This window comes from Ursus americanus, chromosome 3, assembly GCF_024610735.1.
Source record: "Ursus americanus isolate L20-20 chromosome 3, mUrsAme1.1.p, whole genome shotgun sequence".
NCBI lineage: Eukaryota > Metazoa > Chordata > Mammalia > Carnivora > Ursidae > Ursus > Ursus americanus.
Window position 1 is genome coordinate 89,891,395 of NC_142129.1, and position 23,284 is coordinate 89,914,678.

General features: G+C 35.6%; 1 protein-coding gene and 1 long non-coding RNA gene across 4 annotated transcripts in view; one reads left to right on the forward strand and one right to left on the reverse strand.

Moving 5' to 3' along the window:
• CDK13 (cyclin dependent kinase 13) overlaps window positions 1-23,284 on the forward strand; it is a 117,103-nt gene that overhangs the window by 77,399 nt on the left and 16,420 nt on the right. For all 3 annotated transcript variants that reach the window (XM_087861202.1, XM_045793501.2, XM_045793502.2), the window contains exons 7-9: window positions 33-89; window positions 18,321-18,422; window positions 18,519-18,596. In XM_087861202.1, coding sequence (XP_087717328.1) covers window positions 33-89; window positions 18,321-18,422; window positions 18,519-18,596 — 237 coding nt within the window. The remainder of the gene's footprint in view (window positions 1-32; window positions 90-18,320; window positions 18,423-18,518; window positions 18,597-23,284) is intronic.
• Window positions 1-23,284, reverse strand: part of LOC123789434 (uncharacterized) — a 60,401-nt gene that overhangs the window by 32,814 nt on the left and 4,303 nt on the right. Inside the window, exon 2 of the long non-coding RNA XR_006778823.2 lies at window positions 7,477-7,603. This is a non-coding gene — a long non-coding RNA (uncharacterized LOC123789434). The remainder of the gene's footprint in view (window positions 1-7,476; window positions 7,604-23,284) is intronic.

Consider the following 23,284-nt stretch of genomic DNA (forward strand, 5'->3'; position numbering starts at 1 on the left):
TAATACTTTTTGTTCATTTTGTCTTCTACCAGAGGGCAAATAAAACTTGCAGATTTTGGACTTGCTCGATTGTATAGCTCAGAAGAAAGGTAAGAGTACTTTCAAGTGACTATTATAGACAATAGAGACCACTTTTAAGAGTACCTTATTGATAGTTTATTATTTTAAGAAAGGGGAATTTACTTTTCATTGTTAAATATGTGAAATAATGTAATTTTCTACCATATTAGATTGACTGTTTTAATTACAGATTTTATGCATTTATCTCAATTTAAAAATAATTTTTTTTTTTTTGGCATTTAGAGGTAAATGTAATTTCTTTTAAAAAACTCATACTTAAATTTCTAATGCAGACTCAGATATAAGATGTTTGTGATTTTTGTGTTTGGTGAAAAATCTTAGTATATGCTTTTTATATCGCATGTGTAAACTTACAAACTTTGTTTTAGTTATTATTTTGGACTTCTGTTTTTTTAAAACTGTAGTTTTAGCTACAATTACATTTGTTTTAATCTCATTAGAGCCTTTTATTTAAACTATTGTGAGGAAGTTCCATTGTATAATTTCTCTGTGTGGAGCTTCTGTGGCTGAAGTTGGCATGTATATCCCATTTGGCTCCTTTGGGCCTGGTGGTAGTGAAATATGACTTGTCTTATTAGAACTAATATGGGGGTACCTGGCTGGCTCAGTTGGTAGAGCATGCGACTCTTGGTCTCAGGGTTGTAAATTCAACCCCCACGTTGGGTGTAGAGATTACTTAAAAATAAAATCTCAAAAAAAACCAAAAGAACTGATAGGAATTTCAAAATAAAACACTTCTGTGAAGCACTGGGTTTTATGTAAATATACTATGGAATTAATTGGGTTTAATATATCTCTAGGGTGGCCCATTTCTTTCCTGTCAAACAGCACTGTTCCTTTGTTTTCAGATGTATATTCTGAAATACTTTGTCAATTCTGTAATTTCTTTAGTGTAACCATAATTTAATATGATGATGCATCAGTTAATTGAAATTCTTAGAAATAGGTATTTACTTTCACTGAATGTTGACCAGTTTCTGGTTGGTTGATAAAATCCTCTTGTTTGAATTTTTTACAGTGAAAAATTTGTTTATTTTTGAATCTTGCCAAGCCTGTCCTGTCATTTTGAAAATTATTTTCATTATTTAGTGTGGAGAGGTTTTTAAATGATGTGTTTCAGATCCATTAGAATTCATTAAACTTCTCAGAAACTGTGGTTTAGACCAGTCGTTTTGGACAGGGCTCCAGCCCCCTATACTTCCTTTAGCCAGAGGTTTTCCATTTTTATTTGTTTTACTTGCTATACTTCTAATTAACACTTTAAGAAAGCATTGTTTTTTTTTAAGTTTAAAACTGTTCTAAAGCTTAAAAGCTGTAACCCTCATTTTGCATTTGAGAAAACTGAGACCCAGAAAGGGTTGAGTGACTATAAAGATCAGAAAATATTTGTTGGCAGAGTCAAGAGTGTATACTTTGAAGTTTCCAACTCACAGGTTGCCCCGCCCCATACTATATAATAATGCCTCTTGGTAGAAATTGAAGGAAAAAACAAACTGGCCAAATATGCACTTAATCCAAAACTTCTCTTGATGTGTATTTGTATATCTGAATAACTAAATTTTAGTGAGTGTTCTTTAGGGGGGAGATTCTGCTTAATTAAGGATTCTGTCTGCGTATAGCTGGTTGAGATTTCACTGTTTAGATCATCCTTTCTTAATACAGGTGTATGTGTTTGTCATACTTGAATGTAAATCCCTTTCTTCTTGTTTTCATGTTAGGTTTCAGGGGAGATGGAGAACAGCTAAATTCCTATTTTCATCTTATAGATTCTTTTTATGCTGATATTTATTCACATTGGAATAGATATGTTTCAGAAATACTGACTGTAAAGTAAGATTTTACCTATCAAACTCCATTTTCCTATTTATTTTACCTTTTAAAATGGAATGTTGGGTTTCAGTGGAGTGCCAGGGGTGTGGTGTGTTCACTGAGCCATTGTCCCCATTGCACTACTGAATTGATACAGGGATTTTGAACTTACAGAAGTAGAAAATTTAAAATTTGCATCTTCAGGTAATGTATACTAAATTTTTCTGCTTAACCAAATTCATAAGATAAAAGCATGGTGTGTTATTTTGTTTTGTAAGCTTTTAGGGGCTTGGGTACTCCCTTAAAGCTTTTCTTTTTCCGTTTTGAATAATTCCCGTTTCTTTAAAATCAAAGAAGTAGGCTTAATTTTAATGGAATGACTTTAAAAATACATACATTGTTTTAGTAAATTTTAATAACATACCAATTTTTACCATACTGCGTTTAACAGATTTAATACTGTCCCAACTTTTCTAGATATTTCTTGAAATAAACATGTAACAAATGATTTTTCTTTCATATTTCTTTCTTATTATAAGCAGGAAGTCAGGTAAGGCTTTACCGTAAAAACACCCATCCAAATGTTAAGTCACTTTGAAGTATTTTCCAAGCAATTAGCTATTACAGATAGAATAACCGAAGTGTTCAAGAAAGTATTGCAAGGTTTCTTGTTTGTTCCCAAATAGAACACATTTCAGCTAGCCACTATAATAGCTTCAACTACATTCTCACTTATTTGGTTTCAAGATATCTTTTTTGATTTTGAGGAGAGCTTGATGGAGTGATAGTACTTGGGAATTGAGGATGGGGATGGTGTGACAAATGAGGATCTCCTCTGTCATGTGTGCTAAGTGAAAGAAAGGAGAACCACTGGTTTAAAATTAGGGGGAAATGATTTCTTTAAACTTCAGTAATCATTTTCTCATTTTGTGTATCAGTATTTATACTTCATCCTGTTTGGTTTTGAGAAATACAGAACTTGAGACCAGAGGTTTTTGCCCATTTCTTTACACCTGTTCATTTTTTTCAGTAGCTATTTTAAAGTCAACTTTTTCTGAAACTTTTAGCCATGATAATATACCCACTTCTGAGTTTTTATTTTACCAAGTCATTGCTCCAGTGCTTTCCCAAATGACGGGATATCTTTTTCTCGTTGTGTGGCCATCCCATATGAATAAATATGTGCTTTCCATATAAACTAAAGATAATTTCATTTTCTAGAGGAGAAACTGTAACTTAGCACATTTACTTTTTTAATGAAAGGTACACCCTTTTTTTTTTTTTTTTTTTTTTTTTATGAAAGGAACACCCGTAGGGCTCAATCAGGAAGACTTTGGCTCTAGTCCTGGCATTGCCCATTATTTAATAGTCTTGGGCAAGTCACTTAATCTCTATCTTCTTATTCTCAACTTTAAGAAGAAGGATTTAAAATCTCTAAAATCCTTTTTTAAAGAGTATTGGAAAACATCTTTTATGGTTCTACAGGTTACTGTGATCAAAATAAGTTTCTTGAAAATTTTTAGGGCAATATCACCATCTAGTGGCTTTTCATAAAATTGCCATTAAAAGCAAAACTAAATTTTTCCTGTATATAGGAAAGCTATATATAGCTATCAGTGGAAGAGGGAGAAAGTATTACCTCTTGCAGTTTATCCAAGGACTAGATGAAATTATATCCATGACTTGTTACTTGTGTTCTTGTCTTTACACTCAAGCTCTAGAATTCTAGTCAGTTTAAAGACAGGGACCATATTTTAAACGTTTTTGTTTTTTATGCCCTAAAGTTTAAAACACAGTCACAGTAAGTGCTTGATCAATTCTGATCCAAGAGAAGGTCATTCTGATCTGGAGGACCCTCCTGATACAGATTAGTGCAGGGTGCTTTGGTAATTGTAGATAATACAAAGGATCTTCTGGGAGACCCTGGGCCAGTATTAGAACCATAGTAATAAGATCCTTAATAACAAATTAATAACAGTGTGACTAAACAAGCTTTAGGAATGGAAATCTCATTTAGGTTGCTGACCTAATCATAAGATCAAGATTAAATTGTACTTCCTTTGGCCCTAATGGAGTAGCTTACATTTTTGAGCATTTAAAATGGGAAAGGCAATTTAATTCTCTAGGGTATGCTGTGACCCCTCTTCATGTAGGGGAAATCTCATCCATTCCCTTAATGCTAAAGATTTACAAATCTCAATTTCAAGCCTTCATCTTTCTTTTGATCTCTAAACCTGTATGTTTACTGGACAGCTCCACCCAGGTGATGTAGGTACTTTAAATTAAACATATTGTTACAAAGCCTGTCTTCACATTCCCCAGAAAAAAGTCTGCTCCTTTTCCTTTATTCTCTATTTTAGTTGAAGGTATCCAGTCATTCTCACATACAGATATGTCTCCTATAGACCACTGTAAATAGAATTATATTGATTTTTGTGCCTCTGGTCTTTTTCCCTAACATTCTTTTCTTCTGCCATTCTTACTACTGTCCCCTGCCTGCCGCCCCCCTGCCCCCCCACCCCGGCCCAGATAATAGCAGTGTTGAACTATTTGAACTATTTGTAGTTCCCTAAACAAGTTAAGCTCTTAAGTGCCTTTGTGAGTCTACATAAGTTGTTTCCTTTTGTATGGCATTATACTCTCCATTATCTCAGTCTGACAAATTTGTTTTTTTTCCTTCAGTTCAGTCACTACCTCCCTTGAAAAATTTACCCCGAATCCTATAGTCAACATTGGGCACATCTTCTTTATGTGTCCAGAATACATTATTCATTAATTTACATAGTACTTAAAGTTTATTATTATAATTTCTATTGCCACCAGACTTTAAGGCTTTAAACAGCTCTAACCATGGCTTGTTGGTTGGCTCTTCATTTGGTCCAGCCACCTCTTGGTGCTTCGTGCAGTACCGAGCTCAGAGTTTCAGTAAATATTTGTTGTTTATAAAGAAGGAACAAACATAGCTAGCATTTGTGCATGGTAATTTATTATATATAGTCCCATTTCACAAGAAGTATTTTAAGGGAAAGAAGTTCTCTGAAACAGGTGGTGTGGATATCATTTTTATATACATTTTAAAGATAGTGAAACTGAAATTTACAAAATTTTGGTGTATTTTCAGGATCACATAATTAGTGGTAGGGCTAAGAATCAAACTTGAATCTTTTGACAGAAAGGCTTTTTATTTTCGTTATACTGGAGTGCTTCTTTGGTAAGACTCTAGATCTTGATTACCTAAAAGGATGTTCTTTTTAAATTTCCCACTTCTTAAAGTATCTTCTAGATGCGGAGTTCTAGGGGCATCTAGGGTCTGCTTTGGAGGTACCATTAGGCTGATGGCAGGTTTTTACAGTTGTTACAACAAACAGTCGCTGAATTTTACTGTCTCTGTTCTCTTGGCCTTCAAATAATATATTTAATTTTACCCAAGGAAGGCTACTTATTTAGTCTTCCAGCAAGTTGTATGATATTTCCGTTTCTGAATCTCCCATAAAGCTCCTTAAATAACAAATTGAGAAGGCTATAATTGAGAAATATTTTGATAACATCAGATATTTTAAATAATCTTAGATTTCACATGAAAGTTTTATTATATATAAGCCTGATGTCTTATATCTTAATGTTTTGTTGACCACATTAAAGTAGGAGTTTTGAAAAAACAAAACAAAGGAAGTATTGTTGTTTTTAGAGTGTTGTTTTTTTTTTCCTTTAGCGGAAAAGAAATAGTGTCTGCTTTCTTTTCAAAAACTTTTAATAAGATTTACAGGTGAAGATATTTAGTAGAAATTGAAATTCAGAATATTTAACATTGAGACCTTTATTTCTGCATCTTTAGTTTTTACTAAAAATAATAGCTTATTGGAATTATTGTTTGGTTTTTTTAAATTTAATGGCAGAGGGATTTCGCGTGCACATGTGTGTGTTTTGCTAGGTTATGAAATTTATTACTTGGATTTAACTTAATTATGGGAGTAAGTGGGGTTGTTTATTTTCTGTGTTTGTTTTCTTTTTTTTAAGACTTATTTTAGAACGTGCAGGTGGGGGGAGGGGCAGAAGGAGAGGGAGAGAGAGAATCTCAAGCAGACTCCCCAGTGATAGGGTATCCCGAAGCGGGGTTCAATCCCAGGACCCCGAGATCATAATCTGAGCCAAAACCAAGAGTCAGATGCTTAACCAACCAAGCCACCCAGGGACCCAGGTTGTCTTTTTTAAAGTGTATTTATTCTGTACTGTTTAAGGACCTGTTTGTTTTCAGTCCTGTTTCTTTTTTCATACTAGTAAATTCACTTTTTATGGAAATACTGGGTAGACATCTCAAGAATGTAATTTTTTAGAAATTCATGAAAGAAAAAGCATCATATATGTGGTGTCACATTACTTGCATTTTCTCTTAGTGAACTAAGCAGGACTATCTTTATGATGCTGATAATGGGTAGCTAAACCTAGTAGGCAAATGTGACAGGTTCATTTTTGGAGATTCTGGATATTCACTTATTTGTCTAATTTTGAATGATCTATTTTTATATTACAACAGTACTTTAGTTTTCTTGGGATTTAAACATCCTAGTTTCAGATCATAGTTACCTTTATTTTCATTGTGTTTGTAAAAATGGTTTCATGATCATAACATGAGGTGTTTTCTTGATTGTTTGTTAATAATCATTTAGTGAATTACGTGATTTGAAATAGGCTTTATTTGCTAACTCCATCTACCTTGGAATTTGCTCTTAGGATTAAAGTCTTTTTCCGTCTGTGTATTCTCTCAGTGTTTGCTTCCTTCTCATTTAGCACTAAGGTGGAAAGTGAGGCAGGACACCTGTTTTGTAAAATTCTTGAATAAATTACGTGTTTTTTCTTGACTTTAATAAAACCATCATTTTCATTATCTTTTGTCAATGTTAACTTTTAAAAGTTTATTACAAACTACTTTATTAAGAGCTTATTTAAAATGTTTATTTAAAAAATGCTTATCTCAAACATTTAAAACATAATTGTAGCACTGCTGTCTTTCTTGAAAGTTTTCTTGCCAGCTCTGCTTTCTCCCTGGCTTTTTCTCCTAGCTGTAGAAAAAGTATTTGCTCAACCTCCTGAGGAACTGATAGTTCAGTGTGGTTGGAGCAAGAACCAAGTAATAAAGATTTTTATGGGCCTTGTGTGCGTATTCTCTAAGAGGCAGCAATGTGTTTTAAAGGTATAACATATTGACATTTTATGCTGTCACTTTGTATTTTGGAAAGTGGATTGACCTTGCAAGTCCGGAAGCAAGGGCAACCAGTTAAAAGCTGTTGTAGTAAACCTAGGTAGGGTGATGATGGTTAGAATGAGGGAATAGGCATAGATGTTAGAAAGACAGATGAATCATATCATAAGATATGAAACTGTTAGAAAGTGATGTTTGAATATGTGTTGTTAGACCCATACCTGCCTGTACCCCTACTGTAAGATTTCTGCTTAAGCAACTGGCTAAGTGGTTTGTTAGGGTAAGGTAAACTTTTACAACAAACAGAACCTCAAAATTCAGTGGCTTAAAGAATACAGAATTTATATGTATTTCTCACTTAATGATCAGGAGTGATTGTTGCTTACCTCGGTGGACAATTAAGAGTATTTAACCATCTCATAGATCAGGTGGTGTCATTCAGGGATCTAGGTGGGAAGATCTGCCATCTTCACATGCCTTCCAAGGCTATCACCACCTCTTGTCAGCCAGAAACTAGAAAAAAGGAGAGAGGAATGTTATGAGCCAGACCTAGAAATGGCACTTACCACTTATATTCATATTCCATTGGTGAGAACTTGGTCATGTGATCATACCCAGCTGTAGTGAGGGTGGGAATGTAGTGTAGGTGGGCAGCTAACATTGAAGAAAAGAACAGATTTTGGAAGACAGGTAGTAGTCTCTGCCGTAAGTGGTGATGCTGTTTCCTGAGACAGGAAACAGGCAGCAAGTGGGTGGCGAAAGATGATAAATGTCCTTTGGATGTGTTAAGATACAGGTACTTATAGGACTGCTAAATTTATATGTGTCGTAAAAACAGAACAGTATTGTAAGATGATCTCAGTTGGGGAAAAATTACTTTTGTTTCTGTGTAGCAAAGACAGACAGGGTCCCTGGTCCCATTTACATGGTGATGAGAGAAGGCAGACAATGAACCTGTGGAATAAAGAACTTAAAATACTTAAAGGCTACAAAGCAGATAATATAGTGACTGTAAGGTCACTCTGGGCATGTGGGTAATTTTTAGCTAAGATAGTTAGCATAGACCTTTGAAGAAGTAAAATTGAGCTAGGACCGACCTGAGTGATGAGAATGGGATAATTTAATGAAGACAGAGGCCACGAACATTGCAAATAGAAGGAACTCAGCAACTGCAAAGCTTGGGAATAGACTTGGAAAGTTTAAGGTCCAAAAAGCTGCCCAGTGTAAAAATAGGAAGTGAGACACTCTGGAATATGGTCTTACCAACTGAGGTAAAGTTTAAATGTTATGTAGTTATAGTGATATGATCTGGTTTTATGCTTAAAAAAAAAAAAACAAAAAAAGTGGGGGAGGAAGGCTAGGGACAGATATGGCAGAGAAACTAGTACCAATGAAGAGATAATGATGGCTCAGACTAAAAGATAATCTTGGCTTACACTTTTTTGAACTTATGGAAAATTGTTGGATTTAGTATCTGTTTGGATGTAGAAATGACAGAAGTTGTTGAAAGATCAGATGTGAGATTTGAAGGAAAGAGGAATCAAGGATGACAGAAGATTTTTTACTTCTGCGTAGGTGTTAAAAACAGATCCCAGATTTGTTTTGTAGGTTTGGTAGGTGTTTCTGCAGTAGATTGTGAGGGGAAACATGGCATTTGTGCATATGATGAATTTTGTTAGCTGAAAGCTCTCCATGTTTTTCTCAAAAATATAAGTTATAGTCTAAAAGAAGTATAGACTATTATATATGTTGAAAAAATGAAGCATTTTAGAGCAGTTTAGGAATTTCCTTTTATGTAATTCTTTTTATTTCTTAAAAGGGTCTTTAAGAAAGTTAGTAATTCTGGTTTGTCTATTTTAATTATCCAGAACCTCCCAAGTACCTCAACGGCCTAGGATCTTGCTCTGAGCATTTGCTTTTTGCCTTTTATCTATTTAGACCAGATGGGAGGCTGAGCCAGGCTGCCAGCCTGGGGACACACCCTTAAGATGGTGCTTTTGTTTGTTGGGGATAAAGGTAGGGAAGACCATAACTGTTTCTCACCTCTTCTCATCCACCCCAGTCTTTTGAGTTCCTGGGATTATCTAAGGACAGAATGTTGAGATCTGTCATTGAGCAGATAGTCATTGATCTCTATTGATATGTCATTGAATGTAAAGAAAAATTCAATGAAAATTCAGTGATGGTACTTTTTTAAATAAAAACTACATATCTGTCTGAATATTTTATTCACTTTACAAATGAAAGAATTTCCCCAGCTTTGAGATATTCATGTTTTAAAATTGAACTTTCTGGGTGCCTGGGTGGCTCAGTCTGCTGAGCATCTGCCTTCAGCTCAGGTTATGATCCCAAAGTCCTGGGATCGAGCCCCCCATTGGGCTCCCAGCTCAGCGGAAAGCCTGCTTCTCCGTCTGCCTCCACCTGCTGCTTCCTGTGCTTGTGCGTGCGCTCTCGCGGGCTCTCTGTCAAATAAGTAGATCTTTAAAAAAAATAAATAAAATCGAGCTTTCTATGTCAGATTTTACAGTTGAATGTTTTTTCTCTGTCTTTACCTAGTTCTTCTGACAGAAACTCAGAATTTGGAAATATTTGAAAAAGCCATTAATTGGTATACGTGAAATATTTTTGCCATATACTTAAAAGTACATTTCATCTAGTTTTGTGTTTAACCATTTTTTATAATATACTAAATATTTTCACTTCTGGGTTTGATAAAAGAGTTAAAAAATTAAGCTAGTCTTAATTTTAGCTGCTAAAGATGACTGTGTTCTAAATGTTGCCTAGAACTTGATACATAGTATATAAAATCTTTTATTTAAATATTCTTTTCAATAAAATTTAATAACTTTAATTTGTGTGACTTTTCTACATAATTCAACTTTTATTTTTTAAAATATATTTAAAAACACTTAAACATAAAAAGATAAAGTATTAACTGTTTACAGATAGATTTATATTAATTTAAACATTTTCTTGAGACCATAGGTTTCCAGTTACACTTGAGTTAACAAGACCATAGGTTTCATATGCTTATAGATCCTTGAAATGTTTTTGAAAACTGGTCTTTATAATTTTCACAAACTTTGTTCTCCCACCCAGCTAATTCATGTATGTCAACTAAACTTACAAGGCCATATGCATTAGTGTCTGTCCTATGCTCATCGTTCTTGGCTTTGTGTGTGGGGTTCATAATAAAGAATGGTACCTGAGGTTTTTTGTCTTCTGGGGAAGATAGAAAACATAAAATAGAATATAGTGTTAAGTATGATATAAAAAATAATGTGAAAATAAATCCATTGATAATAGAGTTTATGGAGGTTGGTCTTTCACTATGTATTGAAGGAGGTATAGGCTTGAATGAGAAAAATAAGGAGGGGATTTCAAATTTAAAAGGAGTTAAGGCATAAACAGGTGAACTTTTTAAAATCAAGATATAACTGACATACAACACTGATTAGTGGGGCGCCTGGGTGGCTCAGTCGGTTGAGCGTCTGACTCTTGATGGTCGTGATCTCAGAGTCATCAGGTTGAGTCCCATGTTGGGCTCTGCACTCAGCACAGTCTGCACTGCTCTGCTGCTCTGCTTCTCCCAGCCCCCCTCAAATAAATTAATTATCTTTAAAATAAAGATTTTATTTTATTTATTTATTTTTAAAGATTTTATTTATTTGAAAGAGAGACAGGAATAGCAATAGAGAGAGAACACAGTAGGGAGGAGCGGGAGAGGCAGGCTCCCTGCTGAGCAGGGAGCCAGATGTAGGGTTCCATCCCAGGATCCCAGGATCATGACCTGAGCCACAAGCAGATGCTTAACTGACTGAGCCACCCAGGTGCCCCAAAATAAAGATTTTAAATAAAATCTGTAAAAAAACACATATTAGTCCCAGAATGTAATGATTTGACAGTTGTATACACTGTGAAATGACCACAATAAGTCTAGTCATCATTTGTCACTATAAAAAGTTACAAAAGAAAAATTTCTCTTTTATTCTTGAGACGAGAACTTTCAAGATCCACTCTCCTGGCAACCTTTAAGTATGTACTGCAATACCATTGACTGTAGTCACCATTCCACACACCACATCCCTATGACCTGTTCATTTCACGACGGGAGGTCTGTGCCTCCTGACCCCCTTTCAACCATTTTGCTCCACCTCCTTCCTGCAGACACCATTCTGTTCTTTATGTCCATGAGTTTTTATTATTTGTTTGATTTTTAGATTTCATCTGTAAATGAGATCATATGGTATTTGTCTTTTTCTGTCCACTTCACTTAGTATAATACCTTCATGGTTCCCTGCATGTTGTCACAAATGACAAGATTTCATTCTCTTTTATGGCTGAATAGTATTCCATTGTATATACGTAGTCTCCCTGTCTGGGTTTTGTGTTCCACAGATGCAGATTACTGTGATTAACCCAGATGATTAGTCCAGAACCAGATGATCCTTCTGATGATAGTAGTCAGTAGTAGCCTAACGTTACATCACAGTGCCTACATCATTCACCTCACTTCATCTCATCACATAGGCATTTTATTATCTTACATCATCACAAGAAGGATGAATATAGTACAATAAGATATTTTGAGGGAGAGAGACCATATTCACAAGTTTCATTACTGTATGTTATAAATGTTCTATTGTTGCTAATCTCTTATTGTCTAATTGATGAAGTAGGCTTTATTATAGTTATGTATGGATTAGCAAAAAACATAATATATATAGGATTCAGTACTATTTGTGGTTTCAGACATCCACTGGGCATTTTGTATTGTATCCCTTATGGATAAGGTACTGTGTGTACCGCATCTTTTTTATCCATTCATCCATCAGTGAACACTTAGGTTGTCTCATATCTTGAGTATTGTAAATAGTGTTGCAGTGAACATGGAGGTACAGATTAGTATTTCCAGTAGTGTTTCCATTTTCTTTGGATAAATACACAGAAGTGGGATTGCTGGGTCATATGGGATTTCCATTTTTAATTTTTTGAGGATCCTCCTTACTGTTTTCCATAATGGCTATACCAGTTTACATTCCCACCAACAGTGCACAAGCGTTCCTTCTTCACATCCTTGGCAATCCTTATGATTTCTTGTTTTTTTTTGATAACAGCCATTCTAACAGGTATGAAGTGATCTCTCATTGTGGTTTTGCATTTCCCTCATGATTAGTGAAGTTGAGCATCTTATGTGCTGTTGGCCATGTGTATGAATCTTTGGAAAAATGTCTCTTTGGATCCTATGCATACATTGTAATCAGCTTTTGGGGTTGTTTTGCTATTTGGTAGTATGACTTCTTTATATATTTTGGATATTAACCCCTTAGAAGATACATGATTTGCAAATATTCTTCCATTCAGTAGGTTGCCTTTTCATTTTGTTGATGGTTTCCTATGCTATGCAGGAGCTTTTTAGTTTGATGTAGTCCCAACTTGTTTATTTTTGCCTTTGTTGCCTTTGCTTTTGGGGTCAGATTCAAAAAGAAAAAAAAGAACACCAAGACTTGATGTCAGGGAGCTTGTTGCCTCGCTTTTCTTCTAGAAGTTTTATAGTTTCAGGTGTAGACATTCGAGTCTTTAATCCATTTTGAGTTAATTTTTGTGTATGACATAAAATAGTGGTCCAGTTTTATTCTTTTGCATGTGGCTGTTCAGTTTTCCCAGCACCATTGATATTTAAGAGATTGTCCTTTCCCCAATATATATTCTTTTCTTTTTTTTTTTAAGATTTTATTTATTTGTCAAAGAGAGCACAAGCAGTGGGAGCAGCAGGCAGAGGGAGAAGCAGGCTCCCCGCTGAGCAAGGAGCCTGATGTGGGACTCAATCGCAGGACCCAGGGATCATGACCTGAGCCGAAGGCAGATGCTTAACCCACTGAGCCACCCAAGCGTGCCTCCCCAATGTATATTCTTGCCTCCTTTGTCATAAATTACTTGACCATATATGCGTGGGTGTATATCTGGGCTCTCTATTCAGTTCCATTGACCAGTGTGTCAGTTTTTATTCCAATACTGTACTGTTTTTGATTACTATAGCTTTGTAAATTTGTTTGAAATCAGGGAGTGTGATGCCTCCACCTTTCTTCTTCTTAAGATTGCTTTGGCTATTTGGAGTCTTTTTTGGTTCCATACAAATTTTGGGAGATTTTGTATTATTTTTGTGAAAAATGCCATTGGGACTTTGATAGGAATTGCATTGAATCAATAGATTGCTCTGGGTAGTATAGACATTTTAACAATACTTATTTTTCTGATCCATGAGCGTGGAACATCTTTCCATTTATTTGTGATTTTGGTTTTGTTCATCAGTGTCTTTATGGTTTTCAGCGTACAGGTCTTTAATCTTCTTGGTTAAACTTCTAGGTGTTTTATTCTTTTTGATGCAATTAAATGGGATTGATTTCTTAATTTCTCTTTCTCATGCTTTATTGTTAGTGTATAGAAATGCAGCAGATTTTTGTATGGTTGATTTCGTATCCTGAAATTTTACAGAATTTGTTTATTACCTTTAACAGTATTTTGGTGAAGTCTTCAGGGTTTTCTATTTATAAAATCATGTCATCCACAAATAGTGAGTTTAATTATTCTTTTTCAGTTTTAGTGCCTTTTTATTTTTTTATTGCCTAATTGCTCTGGCTAGGATTTTCAATACTATGACAAATGAGAGTGGATAGAGTGGGCATCATTGTCAAGGATTTTTATCTGTATTCATCAGGGATACTGGCCTGTGATTTTGTTTTTTTGTGATATCTTTGGTTTTGTTATCAGGGTAATGCTGTCCTTATAAAATGAGTTTGGAAGTGTTTTCATCAATTTTTGGAAGAGTTTGGGAAGGATAGGTATTAAATCTTTCAGTGTTTGGTAGAATTCATCAGTGAAGCTGTCTGGTCCTGGACTTTGTTTGTTGGGAGGTTTTTCGTTACTGGTTCAGTCTCCTTACTAGTAATTGGCCTGTTCAGATTTTATTTTTCTTCATGATTCAGTCCTGGAAGATTATGTGTTTCTAGGAATTTTTATTTGAGCACTTTCCCTTTTTTTTTCATGTTGAGTATAGTTAAAGGTTTGTCAGTTTTGTTTGTTTTTCAGAGAACCAGCTCATGGTGTCCTTGATCTTTTCTGTTGTCTTACTGGTCTCTAATTTATTTATTTCTGCTCTGATCTTTGTTATTTCCTTCCTCCTACTACTTTTGGGTTTTGCTTGTTCTTCTTTTTCTAGTTCCTTTAGGTGTAAAGTTAGATTGTTTATCTGAATTTTTGTTTTTTTGAGGTAAGCCTCTGTCACTTTGAACTTCCCTCTTAGAACTGCTTTTGCTGCATCCCATAGATTTTGCTAAGTTGCATTTTCCATCTTCATTTGTTTTGAGGTATTTACTTATTTCTCCTTTGATTTCCTCATTGACCCATTGGTTGTTCAGTAGCATAAAGTTTAATCTCCACGTATTTGTGATCTTTTTTTCTAGTTTTTTCCCGTTCATTTCTAGTTGCATACCATTGTGATTGAAAAAGATGCTTAATGTGATTTCAGTCTTCTCAAATTTATTGAGAACTGTTTTTTGGCCTAACATGATTTATCTTGGAGAGTGCTCATATGCACTTGAGAAGAATGCTGCTTTTGGATGGAGTGTTCTATATATGTCTTTATAAACCATCAGGTCTGATTGTTTTTTTAAAGCTGATGTTGCCTTATTGATTTTTTTGTCCACATGATCTGTCCATTGGTGTAAGTGGGGTATTAAGTCCCTTGTATTATAGTGTTGCTGTCCATTTCTCCCATTAGGTCTGTTAATATTTACATTATCTAGGTGCTCCTACCTTGAGTGCATAAGCATTTAGAAATGTTATATCCTCTTGTTGGATTGACCCCTTTATCATTATGTAAAGGTCTTCTTTGTCTCTCTCTCTCTTTTTAAGATTTTATTTATTTGAGAGAGCACATGCATGAGTGGGGTGGGGCGGGGGAGAGGGAGAAGCAGACTTCCTCTGAGCAAGGAGCCCTATGTAGGGCTCAATCCCAGGACCCCAGGATCATGACCTGAGCCAAAGGCAGATGCTTAACCGACTGAGCCACCTAGGCATCCCTCTTCTTTGTTTCTTATTATAGTCTTGGTTTTAAAATTTATTTTGTCTGATATAAGTAAAGCTGCCCCTGCTTTCTTTTGGTTTCCGTTTGTGTGAAACATCTTTTACCATCTCTCTCAGGCTATGTGTGTTCTTACATCTGAAGCAAGTCTCTTGTAGGTTGCAAATAGATGGGTCTTATTTGTTTTTTTGTTTGTTTGTTTTATTCATTGAGCCACTCTGTGTCTTTTGGTGGGAGAATTTAGCCTGTTTACATTAAAGTAGTTATTGATAAGTCTGTACTTATTGCCATTTTGTTCATTGTTTTGTGGCTGTTTTGTAGTTCCTTTCTTCCCTTCTTGCTCTCTTCCTTCGTGGTTAGGTGGCTTTCTTTAGTGTTATGCTTAGATTCCCTTCTTAATATCTTTGTGTATCTCCTAGAGATGTTTGCTTTATGGTTACCATGAGGCTCACACATAACAGCCTATATATATATAACAGTCCATTTTAAGTTGATAGCATTTTAAGTTTTTTTTTTTAAGTTTTATTTTTTTTGGAAATAGCACATATTCAAGCAGGGAGAGGGACAGAGGGAGAGAGAATCTCAAGCAAACTCTGGGCTGAGTGTGGAGCCCGATGCTGGGCTCCATCCCCGGACCCTGAGATCATGACCTGAGCTGAAACCAAGAGTTGGACGCTCAGCTGACTGAGCCACCCAGGTGCCCTAATAGCAACTTAAGTTTGAATGCATTCTAGAACTCTACATTTTTAGTGCCCCCACATTTTATGTTTTTGATGTCACATTTTACATCTTTTTTCTTTGTATATCCCTCAACTGATTATTGTAATTACAGTTCTTTTTACTAATTATGTCTTTTAACCTTTATAGTAGCATTATGTGATTTAATCCACTGCCTTTACTCTGTCTTTACCAGTGAGATTTATACTTGCACGTTTTCTTGTTACTAATTAGTGTACTTTTTTTCTTTGCAGCTTAAAGAATTCCCTTTAACATTTCTTGTAAAGCCAGTTTAGATGATGAACTTCTTTAGCTTTTACTTGTCTGGAAAACTCTTTATCTCTCCTTTAATTCTGAATGATAACCTTACCGGGTAGAGTATTTTTGGTTGTAAGTTTTTTTTCTTTCAGCACTTTGAATATATCGTGCACTTTCTGCTGAAAAATCTGCTGAAAGTCTTACGCAGGCCTGGGGGCGGGCAGCGGGTCCCTTGTATGTAAATGTTGTTTTCCTCTTGCCTCTTTTTAGATTATCTCTTTATCTTCTACTTTTGACATTTTATTTTTACTGTGTCTTGGTGTGGATCTTTTGGAGTTCATTTTTATAGGATCTTTTGGGCTTCCTGGATCTGGATGTCTGTTTCCCCACATTAGGGAAGTTTGCAGCCACTGTTTCTCCAAAGAAAATTTCTTCCCATTTGTCTCTCTCTTCTCCTTCTGGTACCCATATAATGTGGATGTCACTCTGCTTGATGTTGTTTCATAGGTTCCTTAAGCTATTTTCACTTTAAATTTTTTTTCACTGCTCTGTCTTCTAGATCACTGCGCTTCCCTCCTGCTTAATCTAGTCTGCTGTTGAATCCCTCTAGTTTAGTTTCTTTTCTTCCCCCCTCCCCCCACCCCACAGATCAGTTAATGTCTTCTGAATTCAGCTTTGTGACTTCTCTTTGGTACTTTCTTGTATTTTCCGTCTATTTGTTTAAGTTCTCACTGTGTTCATTGATTTTTCTCCCAAGTTCGGTGAACATCTTTATGACCATTATTTTCACTCTATCAGGTAAATCAGTTATCTGTTTCATTAAGTTTTTTTCTTCTGAGGTTTTATCTTATTCTTTTGTTTGGAACATTTTTTTCTGTTTCCTCATTTTGCTTGACTGTGTGTTATTTCTATGTTTAGGGAAAACAGCTACCTCTTCTAGTCTTGAAGGAGTGGCCTTGTGTAGGAGATGATCTTTATCTTTCACCCTTGCCCTAGCTCTTCTGTTTCTCAAACCTTTGTGTTTGTCTAAGCAGTCTGATTTATATTTGATAGGAACCAACTATTGAGGGTGTTCCAGGACCAGTTAGTATTGCAAAGGCAGGGATCTCGTTCAGCACCTGGAGTCAGGTTGATTGGGAAGCCAGAACCTCAGGCAGCAGCTTTTAATGTATGCAAGTGTATGTAGTCATATGGGACCACAGTTGTAAATCCTCTGGCCTGGAGACCAGGTGATCTGGAGATATCCCTTGGGCTACAATTGGAAAAGTCAGAGCCTAAGATGAGTAAAAAGCTCTTTTCTGGGATGTACCAGTGAGTTGTAATGAGGGTCAATGGAGAGCACAAAGATGGTGTCCCCTGCCCTACATTCCCTGAGAGCATCTCTGTAGACTTTAGATGTGTGGCAAACAAGTCTGTCCCCTAGGCTGAAGCTATAGGACAAGTAAATAGGCCTTCTTCACAGAAAGACTGGGAGTATGTTTCAGTCTGTGTAGTGCCCTGGGTATGGTAGCCTGCCATTCCTGGGATGGGAATGCAGGCCCCCTGGGCCACCAGAGCCAGATGATCAGGGAGCATCTCCCAGGTGGAGTGTGTGTGACCAAAAGCTTCAGTGCAGCTGTGGGAGAGTGCAGGGCTGGGGTGCACCTGCCAGCTTTAGTGGGGCCACAGGAGAGTGCAGTGGTGGAGTGCACCACCGGTGCTGTCGGAGTAGAAGGAGAGTGCAGCAGTGGCACCTAGCAGCGCCTTTGTCCCGGGACAGAGTCCCAACAGGCCCCTGCCCGTCTTGTGGATGGTTTAAGATCAGCAAATGAATCGTCCTCACTGCAGTCTGGTGGCTTTTCAGACAGCTGCTTTGTGCTCATCCCTGGCATGAGTGAGTCTGCATGCAAGCCTTTTTAGAGAAATATCTCAATTCCCTACAGCCTGTTTGGTCCCCTGGTTCTAAGCCCCACTGGCAAATACAGAGGTAGCAGTATGTATATATTCTATCTTTTAGAAGGTGACAAAAGAATCATCTGATAAAGTATCATACCAATTGCCAGTGGTTCTTTGCAGACTAGACCTCAACTACTATAGTCTACATTTATGCACTTTGTATTTGCATACTAAAGTGGGGTTGCAATCATGTTCTAACAGTTACTAACTCTAAAGAGTGCTTTCTGTGTTTTTTAGCCGGCCGTATACTAACAAGGTCATCACTTTGTGGTACCGTCCCCCTGAACTGCTGTTGGGAGAAGAAAGATACACACCTGCTATTGATGTGTGGAGCTGTGGGTAAGATAGGCTTACTTACTGGTTTAATTTACTTAAAACTTTTGGTCGTGAAGTAATATCGTATCATTTGGTAATGATGGATATTTTTTCCACTAGATGTATCCTTGGTGAACTCTTCACCAAAAAACCTATATTTCAAGCAAATCAAGAACTTGCACAGCTAGAATTAATAAGGTAAGCTCATTATTGTAATATTTGTTGGGGGAGTATAGTACTTCATAGAAAATTTTAAGTCTTTGAGGTTTGTGTTTTTAGGAGAACAGCATGGTTTTCTTGAAGGCTAATGATTGCTGAATGGAGGAGAAACTAGAATGTGGGTACTTTGATAATTGTTCTAGTAAAATTAAGGATCTTGCGGTCCCTAGATCTTTTTTGAAATTAAATGAATGGGGGGGGGCAAAAAATAAGACCAGGAAGAAAGAGTAAATAAATATGAGGAAGGAGAGAATAAATGGTACATAACTTTTTTTTAGTATGGCAGGATGGAAGAATTAATATTTTGGAGTACTGTAAAGAAATGCTCTGTTTTATATACACTTATGCGTACATGTTTGTATGTGCCTGTTTATACACGGAAACATGTGTATGTACCCACAGGCATCAGTCTTCATTATTTGGAGCCTATTGTAGGGCCTAGGTCATAAGGACATACATGCTAATCACCTTTCTTTTCATGTAATATTTTAAAATAATTCTTTTATTTTTTAAAAAAAGAGCTTTGGCTTTCATATATAATAATGTCAATTTGCAACTTCTAAGCTTTGTGTGTGTCTCAAAATATGGATGAGAACTTTTAGGAAACATACTGGTATGAGGCACAGATACCAGTATACTATGAACCTTCCCTTCAACACACTTATTGGATTAATTGATGCTCTCCAGTCCCTCTGTAAGTAACAGTAGCTTGATAACATGGCAGGCTGAGTGTTTGCAGCTAGTAGGCTACTACTCTGTAGCAAGACTATGTATTTATCCTAGCAATTGAAGCATGATGACTGACAGGTAGTTGTTTCCAATTTTGTATACCAACTTTTTATTATTATATATGTGTCCTTTAAATATGCACAGATGCAGTGCTTTGCAAAGACTTAACAAAGTTGCTATCAAATTAACTGGGGTGGGAGGCAAGTTACTTTAAGTTAGAAAGGTAAGTCATAAAAATTTAGAAGAATTTAGTACTCAGATTGCTTTAAATCCTTGATAATGTGGTTTGTTCAAGAAAGCTAACACAGAGTTCCATTCAACGAATGCTCTGTTCAAAGAGAGGCCTTGCCCTGTGTCAGAATATTGGAGAATAAATGTACATTTAAAATTTTTCAGTTATAATAAAATGTTTAAATTATGTATCTGTGTTTCTTTATTTTTTTTTTTTAATGATTCCCTCTTAACCCATTTTTTCAGTTAACAAAGCATTTGTCCTGATTCTTTGGATACTGGGGCTTCTATTAATGATAAGTTAACTTTTATGTACTTTATACATGATGCAAGCATTTATAAGAATTTCACCCGAATTAGTCTCAGTTAAGCTTCATACAACCTTCTGTCTTCTTTTTATAGTTAAGAAAATGGAAACATAGAGAGTGAAGAATTTGTCCAGGGTCATATAACTAGCAAGTGGCAAAATCGAGATTTGAATTTAGACAGTTTTACCATTGTAGCTAAAGTTTTAACTAATTCTCTACACGATGTAGGAAATAAGACTTCCTGGAGCTTTTTAGGTTTGTATGACACACACGTTCAGTAATTGACAAAACATCCTGAAAAATTTCTACAGAATATCAATCCAAAAATTCTAAAGAAAAGATTAGCCAATTATATCTAGCTTTTCATTAAAAATCAACTTGCTGAGTCAAGTAGGACTACAAGACTACAAGAATATTTCCGTTTTAGGACATCTGTTATTATAATTCATCACTTTGGAAATAAAGTAATTTGTTTATCTTGGTAGGTGTTGAATAAGCTTTTGCTAGAATACAAACTAAGTGTAAAAGTATATTTCTTTAACATGATGAAAATACATATTTTAGACTAATAGCCAGAATAATAATTAGTGGTGAAGTACTAGAAGATATAAGGCAAGAATGATACAAAGTGTCTTCTAGTATCATTATTTTAAGAGTGTTTTAGAAATACTAACCAGTTAACTGGTAAGTGACCCAGTAAGAAGAATAAAGAGTGGCAGGATGAAGGCAGTAGCATAATTTGTATATATGAGAGCATTGCATACATCTATACAGGTAACGTGCAAGGGAATTACCTGAAACACCTTAAGTTAAAGAAGAGTCTGATAAAATGACAAGTGTTGAGAAAATGTGTGTGTGTGTATATTTGTGTGTATACATCTATGCACACAATATCCTAATATACAAATACATATATACTTAAAAGAAATAGCTTCTTAAAAATATGTACCAATAATAACCAGTTAGAAATGTATGTGAGAGAAAAGATGCCTTCAACAAAAGCACCACCATATATACCCCAGGAATATTGAAGACTATAATATCTCACTGAAAATCATAAAGCACATGTTAAAATCACTATTGGGAACGGCATATCTTGTTTCTGGTTGGAAGCCTTAACTTTTTTAAAGGTGGCAGTTCAACCTGTACTAATCGTTATGTCCTAATTCAAATTTCAAAAGACGTTCTCCCTCCAGATAAACATTAAAATAACCAGACAAATTCTTAAAAAGAAGGAAAATTTGGCATATCGTATGTTAAAATCATAGCAACTAAAACCAGTTTAGCACAAGATACGTAGATGAATTGGTGGATTTATATGGGAAGTCCAGAAATAAAGCAAGTATATATGGACCTCCGAATATAATACAGAAGTCATTTCAAGTCAGGGGGGATTAATTGAGCAAGTATCGATTGGCTTCTGGTTGTGTGCCAGTTCCGAGGCACTGAGGATACAGTGAACGGTGGGGGGTTGTATCCTCAGTGCCTAGTAACTATCACACAACTTTTTCTAGTTTCTAATTGGGAGAGAGAAGACAAAACAAACAAATTAATAAAATATATCATGTGGCGATAAGGGTAAGGGGATAGAAAATGATAGGAAGCAGTGTTCTAGAGAGAGTCTAGGAAAGTTTCTCCCAGAAGGTATCATCTGATCAGGGATCTGAATGAAGTGAGGGAACAGCAAAGTAATAAAGATCCTGAGGCATGAGTGTACTTGGATTATTTTATGAACATGTGAAGTCGGTTAGTGAACCATATAGGAAAAGAAAGAAAGAAAGAAAGCTCAATCCATCCACTTGGTGACATACTGTATAGGTATTAAAAAGGAAATGGTAGATCTGGAGATGTTGACATAGAAAAGCAACATCGTTTCATGATGAGCCACTTTACAAAAGGCTGTGTTTGGTTTGATTCCATTTAGGTAAAACGAATATATCAAAAAAGAGTCTGGAATTGTTATGTGAGCGTGCATTTGTGAGAGAGCTGTAAAGAGGGCTATTTTACATTCCAGTTTATATATTTCAGAATGTTTTTGTTTTGTTGGTAAAATAGCAAATATTTATAATACTATAAAAAGGTGCTGCAATTTTGATTCTGTGGCATTAAGTATTTTTAAAAGATGAAGAAAAAAGTAAGTTTCTGACAAAAGAACCAGTTGTCTCCCTGTTAGGAAGGAGGCAGCAGAGTGTATTAATTGAAAGGGTGGGCTTTGGAATCTTACAGACCTGGGTTCTAATGCCAGCTCAGCTACTTCCTGCTCTTGGCACTTAGGGTAAGTTCCACAACGCTCTCAGCTTGTTTCTTCACAAGTAAAACAGGACTAATCATATGTTTAAGGTTATAAGAGTTAAATAAATGTAAGTTTCCTACATACTTCTTCCCCTCACTTTACTGACAGTAATGCTGGAATATATCCCCAATCTAAAGTCTCAGGAATAATGAGTTTTAGTCTGCATTGTACAAAAATATGTATGAACTAATGAAAGGTGAGAATACTAATCAGAACTGTCTTAAAAATTTTCTCACAGCAGTGGTCAAGTTATTTGTACTTAGCCTCGTTCCAGTAAGGCAAATTATATGAAGTTTTTTGATAGAAATAGTGTGGCCTTAAAAGAGATGGCTAAAGAAAATGAAAAACAGGTGATGAGAAAACGGGATGAATGAGGGCAAAAAATGTTTTTAAACATAAGAGTCACACTTTTAACCCTAAGCCTTCTAGCAGCCAGAAAGAACCTTTAGATCACACAGTGTACATTGCTTATGAAATAAAAAAACAGAATCATGGAAAAAAATTAGAAGTAGATTGGAATGAAAAGAACTCTGCTTCTGTCCAACCTCCACCCCTCCCCCACCCTACACACAAAGCCTAAGGCCTAGATGGTCACACGGGTGAGATTTTTAGAACTTTAAAGGCTTAGACTTTGATTGTTCTAGAATATAGGTAAGGAAAGGAGGCTCCCACATTTTAAAAAACGAAGCATGTATATCTTCATTGATCAATAGCATAAAAAATCCTATAAATTACTTCTTTTTGCTCAAAGAATTTCTCTACACCCTTAAAAATTATGAAAGATCCCAGGAGCTTTGTTTATGCTAGTTGTATCTGTTGATACTTATTGTACTACAAATTAAAACTGAGAAAGTAAAAATATCTATTTTAAAACAATATGTTAACATTGTTTCATTATACAATGTCTGTATTTTCCAAACTGAAATAAATGTTGGTGAAATAAGTAGCACTGTTTTACATTTTTACGTCTCTTTTAATGTCTGGCTTAATAAAGTAACATCTGGATTCTCCTCTCTGTGATACACTGTTTTCAGTAGTCTTTCAGATAATTGTGCATTTTCTTGTTTGAAACTACACTAAATAAGTGGTAATTTTTTAATAGGTTA